The sequence below is a fragment of the Hemicordylus capensis genome, chromosome 6 (genome assembly GCF_027244095.1).
Source record: "Hemicordylus capensis ecotype Gifberg chromosome 6, rHemCap1.1.pri, whole genome shotgun sequence".
Taxonomy (NCBI): Eukaryota; Metazoa; Chordata; class Lepidosauria; order Squamata; family Cordylidae; genus Hemicordylus; species Hemicordylus capensis.
The window spans coordinates 22986534-22998921 of NC_069662.1; the positions used below are offsets into that span (position 1 = coordinate 22986534).

Genomic DNA, 12388 nt, shown 5'->3' on the forward strand with positions numbered 1-12388 from the left:
TGGAGAAACTGCTGGTATAATGTGAGGCGTGGAGTTGTCCAGAGAAGTAATCATCCAACTAACTTCTGCCTTTCCCACCATTTTTCTGAGAGTGGAATTTAACGGCTAGTTTGAAACATTCTCCTCTTTTGGTTTCGATCTAAACCACTTCTCACCAATCAGACAACAGGGCAAAAGGGTTGGTAAAAGATTTTTTTGTTTTTATTATTGGCTGGTAGGTTGGCAGGAAGGAGAGAAAAAATACATCCTCTCCCTTCCAATTCACCAATCATCTTTGGACAAAAATAGAGGGCCAGGGCCACAAAGGGCCCCTGATCATCTAATACAAAAGTATGCCGGGGCAGGGGGAGAACAGAGGGTTGCAGGCAACTCCTAGAGCCCCTTCTACATCCCATCTGTTTGGGGGCCACCCCACATTTGTACCACCCTCCCCAATAGAAAAAGGGACCCTGAATACCACACTCCTGAAAACTGGGAGAGAGTTATGCATGCGGGGGGTGGGGAGTGAGATGATAAGGTACCACACTCCCACAAAAGGGACACTTGGCTCAAAACTAGAGTGTAGACAAACCCAGCTTATGTGCAAAGGATCTTTAAGACACTTATTTAGGGAGAAAAAGATAAATTTCTGACTTTCAGAGAACCCTTAGTAGCTGGGGTTGGGGTGGATTTGAGGCAATGGATGGGGTAGGTCTGGTATGCAGTTTTGTCAGTACACCTTTGTATGTAGTGTCCCCACCCCAGACCCACCTCTTCTTTGGGTAGGGAATACCTGCTTGAAAAGGGCTGCTATACCTCCTAATTCACAAGATAGAAGAGAGAGTGGGACAGGATTTCGGGGGGTGGGGGGGAGAGAACTGGAGGTATAAGATCTCCCCACCCCAACTGTAGTGTAAGATTGAGGCGATCACTTTAAATTAAAGCTTGTAGGAGCTCAGAGTTGGGATGAGGGTAGAAGAGACTAGAGGCTTATGGCTTGAGGGGAGCACCCAACCCTGTCCACCGATTTGTGGGGCGGGGGAGGGGAGGAGAGAAGAAGGGGACCAGATGGAGTGGGGGGAGGGATGGGGAGAGGGCAGGGAGTGTCAGATTAATTAGTATTTCCGCTGTAGCTTCTGGAAGTCACTTGTGTTGAGGCGTGGCCGAGGCAGGTCCCCGAACATCTCCGTGCCATCCGACACCCGCAGCACTAATGCCCGCATACTGGCAGCTATCTTCTCAAGGTCAGGGGACGAATGCTGTCATGGGGAACAAAAATCAGGAAGTGAGTGGAGCAAGACGCTTATAGGAACATAGGCGGCTGCCAGATACTGAGTCAGACCATTGGTCCATCTAGCTCAGTATTGTCTACACAGACTGGCAGCGGCTGCTCCAAGGTTGCAGGTAGGAGTCTCTCTCAGCCCTATCTTGGAGATTTTGCCAGGGAGGGAACTTGGAACCTCCTGCATGCAAGCAAGCAGGTGCTCTTCCCAGAGCAGCTCCATCCCCGAAGGGGAATATCTTACAGTGCTCATTTGTTGTCTCCCATTCAAATGCAACCAGGGTGGACCCTGCTTAGCCAAGGGAGCCATTCATGCTTGCTACCACAAGACCAGCTCTCTCGCCTGCTACCCCAAGAGGTACCACCTGCCTCCCCCTTTCTTGCTTTCACTGGTTGCAAGACGCACCTAATTTTCTCTTGGGGGCTTCTACAGACTCCACCCATTGTTCACCAAGTTTCTCTCCTCACATCTCATCAACGCCAGAAATTACCCCTTAAAGAGGAGTTTATACTCTGCACCAAAGCCACTGAATTACATGAGTCACCAAGAGGATAAAAGAGCTACGTAGCAAGGTGATGCAGGCCTGGCCAATTTAAAGGAATTCTTCAAACTGGCTTTTAAATCTTGCCCACTCCCGACTTCTTTCACCAGGAATTGGTCACTCTCACTCTGGTTACACACTTAAAAAGGGTTAGAAGCTTGATTTTAAAAACCAACGTACAAACAAGCCAAGGTTCTTGGATTGTGGAATTTGGCACACACTTGTTTCCCCGATTCCAGGAAGCAATCCCAGAACATCCACAGTCGCACCTATTTTCATTGAGATTTGCTCAGCTAAATTTAGAGGTGGTGCATGGCCATCTGTGCTGCCGGTAAGGATTCTAGCATTCCCAGAAGTTGTTAGCTACAACCCCAGCAGCCTTAGCTGCAATGGCCTTTAGCTGGGGACGATGGGAGTTGCCGTCAACATCTGGAAATCCCTGTTACAGACAGGGAACACCGAATGCCACCCATTGGACCAAGAGGGAAGGTGAAGAGCTCTGGAAGGGATTCTACCTTCTTGAAGGACTGTCCTCTCGAGTAGATCCCTGCAGCTCCAACCCACCTTGCTGGTCTCCTCATCGGAGGAACGCATCTCTTGCCGCTGCTCCTTAAAGCCCCAGATGGGCACTGAGACAGGCAGGGATTTGGCATACTGGTGGCTGATGGCCGGCGGGACCGTCTGCCCAGGGGCCTCTTCACTCAGACTCCCATCTGGAGAGGAGGGAAAGGAAAGGTTGGGAGACAAAATGTCAACTGCCCAATCCCATCATACAGATCCACAGAGCAGGTGGGCTAACATCTGCCTTGCACAAACTATGCTTGATGAGAATGCCCACAAACACACATTGCTGCGTTCCTAATAGAACATAGTTCATGTAAGACTGAAGTTAGCCCACCTGTCCTATAGAACGGGACTGCTGTAAACTTTATCATACGTATTTATTTAACATATATACCACTGAACTGACTGTTCTTCAAGCAGTTTGCAAAAAGAACGTTGGAACCAAAATGACTCAGATATAAGAATAAACATTAAGAACAGCCAATGAGCCGATATAGAGCCAGCAGAAATCAGGAGCAATTGTAAATTAGAAGCTGGACTGAGAAGGCTCTCTCCCTGGTAAAACCACCTGTCACACCACTGTGGGTGGTGGCACCAGAGGAAGATGACCTGAGAGAGCAGCAGGCACTCCTCCAGGTGTTCTTATTCCCCCATCTCCATCCCTTTATTTGGACTGTTTGTTAAGTTTTAGATAGCAAGCTCCTTTAGGCAGGGACATGTCATGCACATTAATGGCGCGATATACTAGGGATGTGCATGGAACAGGATTTGCGTTCCATTCCAAGCTCAGAACTTGATTGGTATGATAACAAGCCAGTCAAGAAGCAAGGAGATTGCAAGCCAGTCAGAAACTGGTGCCAAAACCAGTCAGCAAGGGGAAAACATGCCTCCAGAACGGCACTTGGAATACTTGGAACGTTCCAACTGGGAACAGGATCATTCCATTCTGAGCTCAAAACAGGCCCTTCCTTTGAAGGGCGTTCTGTTTTGAGCTCGAGACACTCAAAACAGCCCATTTTGAGTTGGAACATTTCGAGCTCAAAACATTCTGCACATCCCTATTATATACATTAGGTTCTTGTTAGCATCCTGATGGATCAGACCAAGGCCCATCTACTGCTGCCACTCACCATCAGTGCTTTCTGGGTCAGAGTCAAAAAAAGGCTCATAGTCCTGGCTTGGGGAATCTTCGTCCATCACAAAGAGACCTGGAAGTGGAACATGTTAAAAATTGAAGGACAACAACAGAGATCTCTTACTCAGAGTTAAGCTGCAGCTGTCTCCGGGCTGTTAAGTCAGGGACCAACATGCACTTGTCCCCGAAAGAGAGAGACAGCTGTTTTGGTTGGATCCTCTATCCAAAGGCTGAGTTGCAGCCACATCTTGGGCAGGGGGGCAATTATTTATGAAGCCATTTACCTCCCATCCCATGAAATGATTTTAATGTTAATGATTTTAATGGTAAACTGCCCAAGGCGCAAGTTTTGGGCAGTATAGAAATATGTTAAATAAATAAAATAAGGCTGTCCCGCTTGTGCACAATAGCCACAACCACCTTTTTTTATTTTCCCTCATCCCAACATGCACGTGGTGTCTGGGATGGCCCCCAAAGTGGAGATCACATGGATAGCTACTGTGCTAATCTAGCTCTCTGCTTGGGGAGGGAGGGAAGCCTAGAGCCAGAGCAGCCTGAGTGGGATTTCCAAGCCAGAGGTCGGGTGGGGAGGAGAAACGGATGCATTTGACCAGGGAAACCTGGACTGGGCTACTGCAACAACAAATATTTATACATTGTTTTTCATCAAAAGTTTCCAAAGGGGTTTACATAGAGAAACAAATAAAGTGTCACCCTCCTGTCACCCAAGGGCTTACAATCTAAAGAGAAATGTAAGATAGGCAGCAGCAACAGTCACTGGAGGGGTACTGTGCTGGGGGTGGATAGGGCCAGTTGTTCTCCCCCTGCTAAATAAAGAGAATCACCACTTTTAAAAGGTGCCTCTTTGCCCAGTTAGCAGGGGGGCTGCAAACAAGTCCATTCCAAGTTAGGAGGGAAAAACTGAAGATAAATCGTAGTTGACCAAGCTTAAGAATATTTTTGCAAACCTGTGTTCCATCATACATGTATTTATGGGGTGTCCAGATTGGAATAAGATTTGCAAGAGCCGATCGGAAGCAGCATTATTGGAACAGAATAAGCAACTTTCATTTGGCCTGGACGCTCCTCCAGAACAGCAAAAAGTCTGGGCTTGTGTAGGAGCTACTGATTACCAATTTATGGATTAAATGCCCTAACAGCCTTGGCTGGCTAGAACTCAGCTACAGGGCTCAGATTCTTTGTTGCTGGATTCATATCGGGACCCTGGTTTGTGATTTGACCACCCAGTACTGGTACGGTTTTCTGTGCTGTTGGACTCTGATCTGCAGACTACCTGGTGTAGTGAGAAAGGTAGTCGGCAGATCAAAGTCCAATAGCACAGAAAACCATACCAGTACTGGGTAGTCAAATCACAAACCAGGGTCCCAATATGAGTCTAGCGACAAAGAATCTGAGCCCTGTAGCTAAGCCTTGGCCAGGCAAGGCTATTAGGGCATTTAATCCATAAGTTGGTGATCAATCATTCTGGCACCTGGCAGACAATACCTGCTACTACCTGTTCACTAGGAATGATCTCCAATCCCTCTCTAGTCCTCCTGCTGGCTAAATGGCAGGGTCACTAATTCAAACACTTTAAATAAATAAAGTAGTAACTTTAAAATTCAGGGGGCTGGGGAAGCAACCCCCCTGCTCCCCCTGCAGACACCATGTCCTTGAACAGCCCTCCCTGTTCCTCATTTGAACTTCAACAAGTGAAAACAGAACATTTGGGATTTTCTTAATGAAAGGCGGGGTATACATCTAACAATAAAAATAAATAAATTTGAAAGGAGTGCAGCAGTAGTCTCAGGGCAGGGAGCTTTTGGAAAGAAAAGGGGGGGGGGGAGATATTTGTATCATGCACTTCCTCCAAGGAGCTCAAAGCAGCATACGTGGAGAGCCAGTGCACTGTAGTAAATTAGGCAGCCAGACTCCAGCTAGGGAGATCTCAGCCATGCATTGTGTAAGGTGACCTTGGGGCAGTCATTACCTCTCAGCCTAGCCTACCTTGTAGGACTATTGAGAAGATAGAGTGGTGGTAGTGAAGAGACAATGTCTGCTTCTCAAGAGCTCTTTGGAGGTCCTTAGTATAATACTAGAGACTCTGGAACAACTCAATTTTGACCTCAAAACTACACCCTTGTCAGCCCATCTGAATGGGGCTGCAAGACCCCATTGCTTTGGGTCACTTCCAGAGGCAGATATGATGAACATAACATAAGAACAGCCCTACTGGATCAGGCCCAAGGCCTATCTAGTCCAGCATCCTGTTTCACATAGTGGCCCACCAGATACCTTTGGGGAGCTCACAGGCAAGAGGTGAGGGCATGCCCTCTCTCCTGCAGTGTTCGCTCTAACAAGGATTCCCAGAAGTTGTTGGTTACAGCTCCCAGAATCCCCACATAAAAGCTATTGCAGCTGAGGATTCTGGGAGTTGTAGTTAGCAACTCTGTGAATCCCTGTAAGGAGGAACACTGCTCCCCTGCAACTGGTATTTAGAGGCATCTTGCCTCTGAGGCTGGAGGTGGCGCACAGCCACCAGACTAGCAGCCATTGATAGACCTGTCCTCCATGAAACCCCTTCAAAGCCACCCAAGATGGTGGCCATCACCATATCCCATGGCAAGGAATTCCACAGATTAATTATGTGCTGTGTGAAAAAGTACTTCTTCTTGTCAGTCCTCAATTTCCCAACCTTCAGTTTCATGGGATGACCCCTGGTTCTAGTATTGTGAGAGAGGGAGAAAAATTTATCTGTCCACTCTTTCCACTCCATGCATAACTTTATAGACCTCTATCATGTTTCCCCTTAGTCTCCTCTTTTCTAAAGTAAAGAGCCCCAGATGCTGTAGCCTAGCCTCATAAGGAAGGTAGGTGACGCTTTATATTTCTGCCTAATATATTGCCGTCTGCAAAATTTATTATGGTTGGATATTGTTTTACTTAGGGCTGTAAGCTTTAATTGATCAATAATTAAATTAACCCATTAAAATCCTTTTTAAAAAGTTGAGCAACACTTTAAAATAAGTACTTATAAAAACTGCAGATATCAAGTATCTCCACAGAAGAGACATTCCCTCTTCACACTCACACAGAAGATAATATTTCTTCTAAGACTGTGCCTACTGCAACACACACACCACCATCTAAAAACAAAGCAAATATGCCTTTTTCATCTATTATTCAAATCTATGTAGGCCACTCACATTTCTAAGGACGAATGTACAGGTGTCCTTAGATGTAAATCAGATGTAAATCCCTCTTTAGATATTCCACCAATCTGATCAAAACTTCTTTACTCCCCACAAAATTACAAATGTAATAGAACTTTCCCAAAGAGTCTCCCCATCCATGCATGGCTATGCTCAGATCTGCTCAGCCAGTAGGTGGAGCTACATCAGAAGTCTCCAAACCATTCCCTTGACAAGGAGAAATGCAAATATATAGAAAGAGAGCTGGTGATTGGATCTCAATTCATTATTGTCCTGTGTTGACCGATTCCTTGTAGGCCTTGGGACCAGTGTTCCCTCTAACAGGGATTCCCAGATGTTGTTGGGAATGGCCAACAACAATGGCCTTTGGCTGGGGATTCTGGGAGTTGTACTCAACAACATCTGGGAATCCCTGTTAGAGAGAACACTGCTTGGGACCCAAGCCTCTTGGCACCAGGAAATGCCCCATAGGAACAATGAGGCAGTTAACTTAGAATCAGCACCCCAGGGAGATGGGGCAGGGAGTCAGCTAGTAATTTCACTGCAGGATCTGTTTATATCTATGCTCCTGATGTTCTGACCAAGGGGAGCAGCAGAATATCCAGCCCACGTTGTAAAAAACCCTCCAAACTTCCAGTTTTGACACTATGACTATACCTTGATACAGAGAGTGCTTTGGGGCTTAAGAACATAAAAACAGCCCTGCTGAATCGGGCCCAAGGCCCATCTAGCCCAGCATCCTGTTTCACACAGTGGCCCACCAGATGCCACTGGAAGCCTACAGCAGGAGCTGAGGGCATGCCCTCTCTCCTGCTGTTACTTCCTGCAACTGGTACTCAGAGGCATCCTGCCTTTGAGGCTGGAGGTGGCCTATAGCCCTCTGACTAGTAGCTGTTGATAGACCTCTCCTCCATGACGTTATCCAAGCCCCTCTTAAAGCCATCCAAGTTGTTGGCTGTCACCACATCTCGTGGCAGAGAATTCCACAAGTTGATTATGCATTGTGTGAAAAACGCTCAGCTTCCAAGCCAAGGGAGGAGGAAGAGGAATCTTAGCAGCAGCCTTTTTGACATCAGCTGCTTAAGCACTCTAGGATGGAGTTTAGGGCTCAAAAGTGCAGCCCAAGAAACCTGAGCCACTGTGCCTAGCCAGCCACAACTGAGCAGTCCCCCACACAGGTCCACAATTCTCAACTATCAACTTGGATTCCCTAACCCTGATGGTTAAAAATACCTCTGCTTTTCTCAGGGTTGAGCCTCACTTGGGAGTATCAGGTTCGGTGGCAGGGGACGGTTCACCAGACCGCAAAAGAGACCAAAAGGTTTGGAAGGGAAGACGTACAAGCGAGGCCGACTCAGAGCTGGTGCAGCAGAGCAGCTAGGAGTACAAGGCTGGAAGACATTAATTCACATCTCTCAGCCACACACTCACTAAGGGTCTTCTTTGCCTCGGACCCTGTCCACAAAACGGGGATGGTGTTCGTTTACCTGACAGGGCTGTTGAAAAGATAAGAACAGCCCTGCTGGATCAGGGGATAGGATAACTTCAAAGTCCATCTAGTCCAGCATCCTGTTTCACACAGTGGCCCACCAGATTTCTGAGATAGGCATTTTAATCCCTTGAAATGCCTTATACTGGGGTTCCCAACCTTGAGTGTGTAGAGGCTGTTGGACTACAACTCCCATTATCCCCAGCCACAATGGCCTTTAGCAACGTTAGGAACCCCTGCCCTATGTAAGTACTATTAGTAATGCATTACTATGTTTATATCCTGCCTTTCTTCCATGATGGGTGGGCTACTTAGGGCAATCTTCAACCTAGAATCACTGGGCACAGGCAGAATATGAATTATGGCCGTTGGACCAGTTTACATACATTTTAACATGCAGAGTTACCCAAAGGGTTTGTGTGTGGGGCAAGGGGGTTTGGTTTAGAATTTGGTATACTAGACTCAGTATTTTTTGTTCACTAGGAAGAAAAGGCATTAGGCAAAGCAAAAGGAGGCAGACAAAAGGAGAGCAGATGCCCTCAGTGTTTTTCAGACTTGGGCATTATCATAAGAGTCAATATTGCATAGTGGCAAAGAGCATAACTACTCTGCAAGCTTCAATACCACAACTCAATTGGAGGCCTTTGGCAAGCCATGGTTCTCTCATGCTCAGTGCCCTGTGAGACTGGCCTTTCTGCTTAAATACAGATCTGTAATAACAAGGTCTTTTGCCCAACATGGCGGCAGCAGAAGGTGCTGCCTGAGTTCAAACATAACACAAAACCATGGTAAGTGCTAACCAAGGATAAGAACCATGGTTTGGGCTGCCAGACGTAGAATATGCAAACCCTGGTTTAGAGCAGACCTTGACAACTTTTTTTTGGATCTAGGAGCCAGCCCAAAATTTAGAAGCCAGACAAGGGGCACTCGACAAGATTACCAAACTTAGTGAGGGACCTTGTAGGGCAGTAAGGGAAATAGGCTTCTCTTTAATCTCTTCAGAAGTAAAGAACAGGATACTTAGAACAGAAACAGGGGTGCCTGGGACAAGTGAAGATTTTATTAAAGAACTACTTCTGAATATCCTAGTCTGGGTGCCACGGTTAAATTTCTAGGCGCCATGGCTTACTGGCACCCAGGATTTGTCAAGTCCTGGTTTAGAATTGCTTATCTGCTTTTGTTCCCTATCTGCTCAGGACTCGGTTTCATAAGTTCACTTGCATCTCTATAGTACAGCCTCTTGAGGCAGAGCAATGGCCCCAGCTGTGGGTCAATGGTCTGTGAATACAGATGCAAGAGAAAAAAAACAGTTCGCACAAACTGTGGTTTGCAAACCAGCTTCAAAGCGTGGCTTCAGATGCTGGCTTTTCAGTCCCGAGCAAACCACAGTTTGTGGGAAGGCGTAGGCTCATGCATAAAGAGAAGACAGGCTTTAATTAGAAGTTCACATTATACTCAACCCAGCCACTGCATCTGTAAGGATCACTTCCCTGTAACAAAACATGCAATCAGGTTTTACTCTTAACTCTGTCTGCTTATTTATTTATTGTTTATTTAAAATATTTATACCCCGTCCCTCCAGTGCACTACTGCACGGGGTGGCTGACAACAATAAGACAGACCCAAGATACAGTAAAAGTAATAAAATTAACTAAACTAAACTAAAAAAGTTGTCAGGAAAAAAACATGATCATTATTCGGTTCTAACTAAAGGTTATTTTAAAAGCTAAAAACTGAAAATTATAAAAAGCTAAAGAACCTACCAGATATAACAAAAAAATCAAACATTAAAAAGCCTCCCTAAAAAGGTGCGTTTTAAGATTTTTTTTATAAACACTGAGGGAGGGAGCATGGCAAAGCTCTTCAGGGAGGGTGTTCCAAAGTCAAGGGGCCACAGCCAAAAAGGCCCTGTCTATCGTCCCCGCTGACCGGATCTCTGTTAGTGGCAGGGTCATGAACAGGGCTTGAGATGATGAGTGGAGGGCCCTGGCAGATTCATATGGGTGAATGTGGTCCAACAGGTACCCTGGCCCCAAGCCATGTAGGGCTTTACTAATCTGTGGGCCTCACTATAACCAGTCATTGTTGACAGGGCATTGATTAATGCATAGACTTACCAGTAGTGTCACTGGGATGTTCTCTCCCACCAGGCTGCTCCACTTCTGTCAGTGTATTCCTGTCTCCTTCATCATCTTCATCTTCAGGCTCCTGGCCCTCAGCAGCCTGCAGCAAGGGCCCCTGAGAGGCAGATGTCCTGTGCGGGGCAGGCTCTTCTGGGGCAAAAGCAGAAGGGTAGCTCCGGGAGTAGGTTCCATGAGTAGGAGGTGGATGAGGGGCTGAGGGAGGACGGGTGGCATAGGTGAAGGCAGTGGTCTTGTGGACCACTGCAATATCTTCGAGGTAGCGTTGAACAGCATCAGCCAGAGCTCCACTTCCATGCTGCGCATAGCCAAAACCACCAGGGGGTGGGGCCCTGAAGGCTGTGAGCAGCACTATTTCGTTGCCTGTCTGACGCCGGTACCGTTCTGCTGCAGCAACCAGGGCTGCCCAGCTCTCCTTATGATTATCTGCAATGTTCGTCATCTTGAGGGATAGAAGAAAGAAAGGATATGTACATTAATGCTAGAGATGCCATCCACGTAAAGAACTTGTAGCCAGTTACTTATATATGCTTCAGCCAATTAAACAATTAAATCTGTATACATTTTCAGACGAATAATACTTCAAGAGGGAAACACACAATTGGTTTATTTGCTTTTAGACAATGAACATATGTGACAGCAGACATCATCTTATAAGAAGCATTACTGAATATGTGAGAGAAGAGGGTATTTTAAGATGGTGCCTTTCACCCACAGTTTTTGTACACTTTTATATTAAAATAATTAATGGGGTGGTTTTTTGCAGGGGAGGGGGGGTTAAAGAAAGCTGCCCAGCTAGTTGTGGGCCTTCTTTAAGCTGATCTAAAGTTTAAAAAAAGATTCAATTAACTGACTGAACTTTACAATCCTAGTTAATACCAGGGCATCTAGCTTTTCTCATAGGAGAGCGGGTACTAATACCCCAGGGTTCTTTCAGTGGAGAACAACAACTAGCAGGTTAGAGTTAACAAGGGCCCCAAAGGACTCCTGGGTTGTCAGTGAAAGAGGAGCTAGTGGATTTGAAGGGGCAAGAAGCCTAAACTCCTCATCTGCTTAAAGACAAATGACCCAGGTTTACAGACTTCAGGCTAACGGGCAGGGCATGTAATCAATCGAGTGGGCTAGAGTAGAGAAGGCCACACTGTCAGAACTCCTGGGTTCTCGAGCAGAAGGCATGGGACGTTTCTAACAGGCCAGAGAGCAAGGTGTGAGAACAAGGAACCTGGACTCCTGGGTTCCCTAGCAACAAAGCAAAATGTACATTTATGCCACGAGAGAGGAGGGCGAACACAATACCATTAGACAGACAACACTAAGGGTGGGGGCAAAATAAAAAACAGGGTTGGGTGGAAATAGGGAGCAGGAATTATCCCCCCCAGGGGGGGAAAAAAGAAGAAGACAAAAACCATTCCTCCCCCCAACAACCAAGAGAGGACCTCCAGGAAGAAGGAGAAAAAAAAATTACCTTCCACTGCCTCTTGGCTCCCTCTCCAAGCCTCACCACCGCGGCCACCCCACCCCCGTTCGGGGTCACCACTTTGAATCCTAACCTCTCACCTTTGACCCCTCCCAGGACACTTATGTCCCCCTCCTCCTCTGCACAACAACCGCCTCCTCCTCTTTCTCCCCCTCCCCACCCCAAGGCTCCGCCTCCTCCGCCCGCCCTCAGAAGACATGAGAGTCTTGTCCATGCCTTGCCCTTTATAAAGATGGCGCTACAATTGAAACGGAGGACGTGCCCAATACAAAGATGGAGCCGAAGGAGTCAACTCTCCCTCAAAAAAGATGGTGGCTCCTTTAACGGGGGGAAAGTGCCATTGCTGGCTCTTAAAAAAAAGATGGCGGCGAGAACTTCCAGGTGCCCGTTGCAAAGATGGGAGCTAACCCGTACTAAAAATGGCGGGGTTGCTTAACTACACAGAGCTCTTTACATTACTAGAGTGACACACAGGTTGAACTTCCGGTAAAAATTAACTCCACTGTTGCCGTGTGAGCGTTGCTTTATTCAGTGGCACCTCTATGGTGAAATCGCCTCCATGTTTTC

At 46.8% G+C, this 12388-nt stretch overlaps 1 protein-coding gene across 3 annotated transcripts; it reads right to left on the minus strand.

Moving 5' to 3' along the window:
- Positions 1-179: 179 nt before the first annotated feature.
- Positions 180-12005, minus strand: AKT1S1 (AKT1 substrate 1). 3 transcript variants are annotated; one of them, XM_053265471.1, is made up of 5 exons: positions 11810-12003; positions 10321-10786; positions 3498-3575; positions 2368-2516; positions 180-1238 (listed from the first exon to the last, which is right to left on the minus strand). In XM_053265471.1, exons 2-5 carry the CDS (start codon positions 10784-10786, stop codon positions 1095-1097), a joined length of 837 nt encoding a protein of 278 aa, XP_053121446.1. In that variant the 5' UTR covers positions 11810-12003; the 3' UTR covers positions 180-1094. The 3 variants fall into 3 exon arrangements, with proteins under 3 accessions (XP_053121446.1, XP_053121447.1, XP_053121448.1); XM_053265472.1 differs by having other exon boundaries at positions 11902-11998; XM_053265473.1 differs by having other exon boundaries at positions 1086-1238; positions 2319-2516; positions 11810-12005.
- Between the last annotated feature and the right edge of the window lie 383 nt (positions 12006-12388).

What these genes read in the sequence shown, in the direction of transcription:
- AKT1S1 (XM_053265471.1), bottom strand. Translation starts at nt 10,786, where the DNA reads ATGACGAACATTGCAGATAATCATAAGGAGAGCTGGGCAGCCCTGGTT. An exon ending in TGACCCAGAAAGCACTGATG is followed by an intron (nt 2,517 to 3,497) that starts GTGAGTGGCAGC and finishes CCTCCTCTCCAG; the next exon opens with ATGGGAGTCTGAGTGAAGAG. An exon ending in CCGATGAGGAGACCAGCAAG is followed by an intron (nt 1,239 to 2,367) that starts GTGGGTTGGAGC and finishes TCCCCATGACAG; the next exon opens with CATTCGTCCCCTGACCTTGA.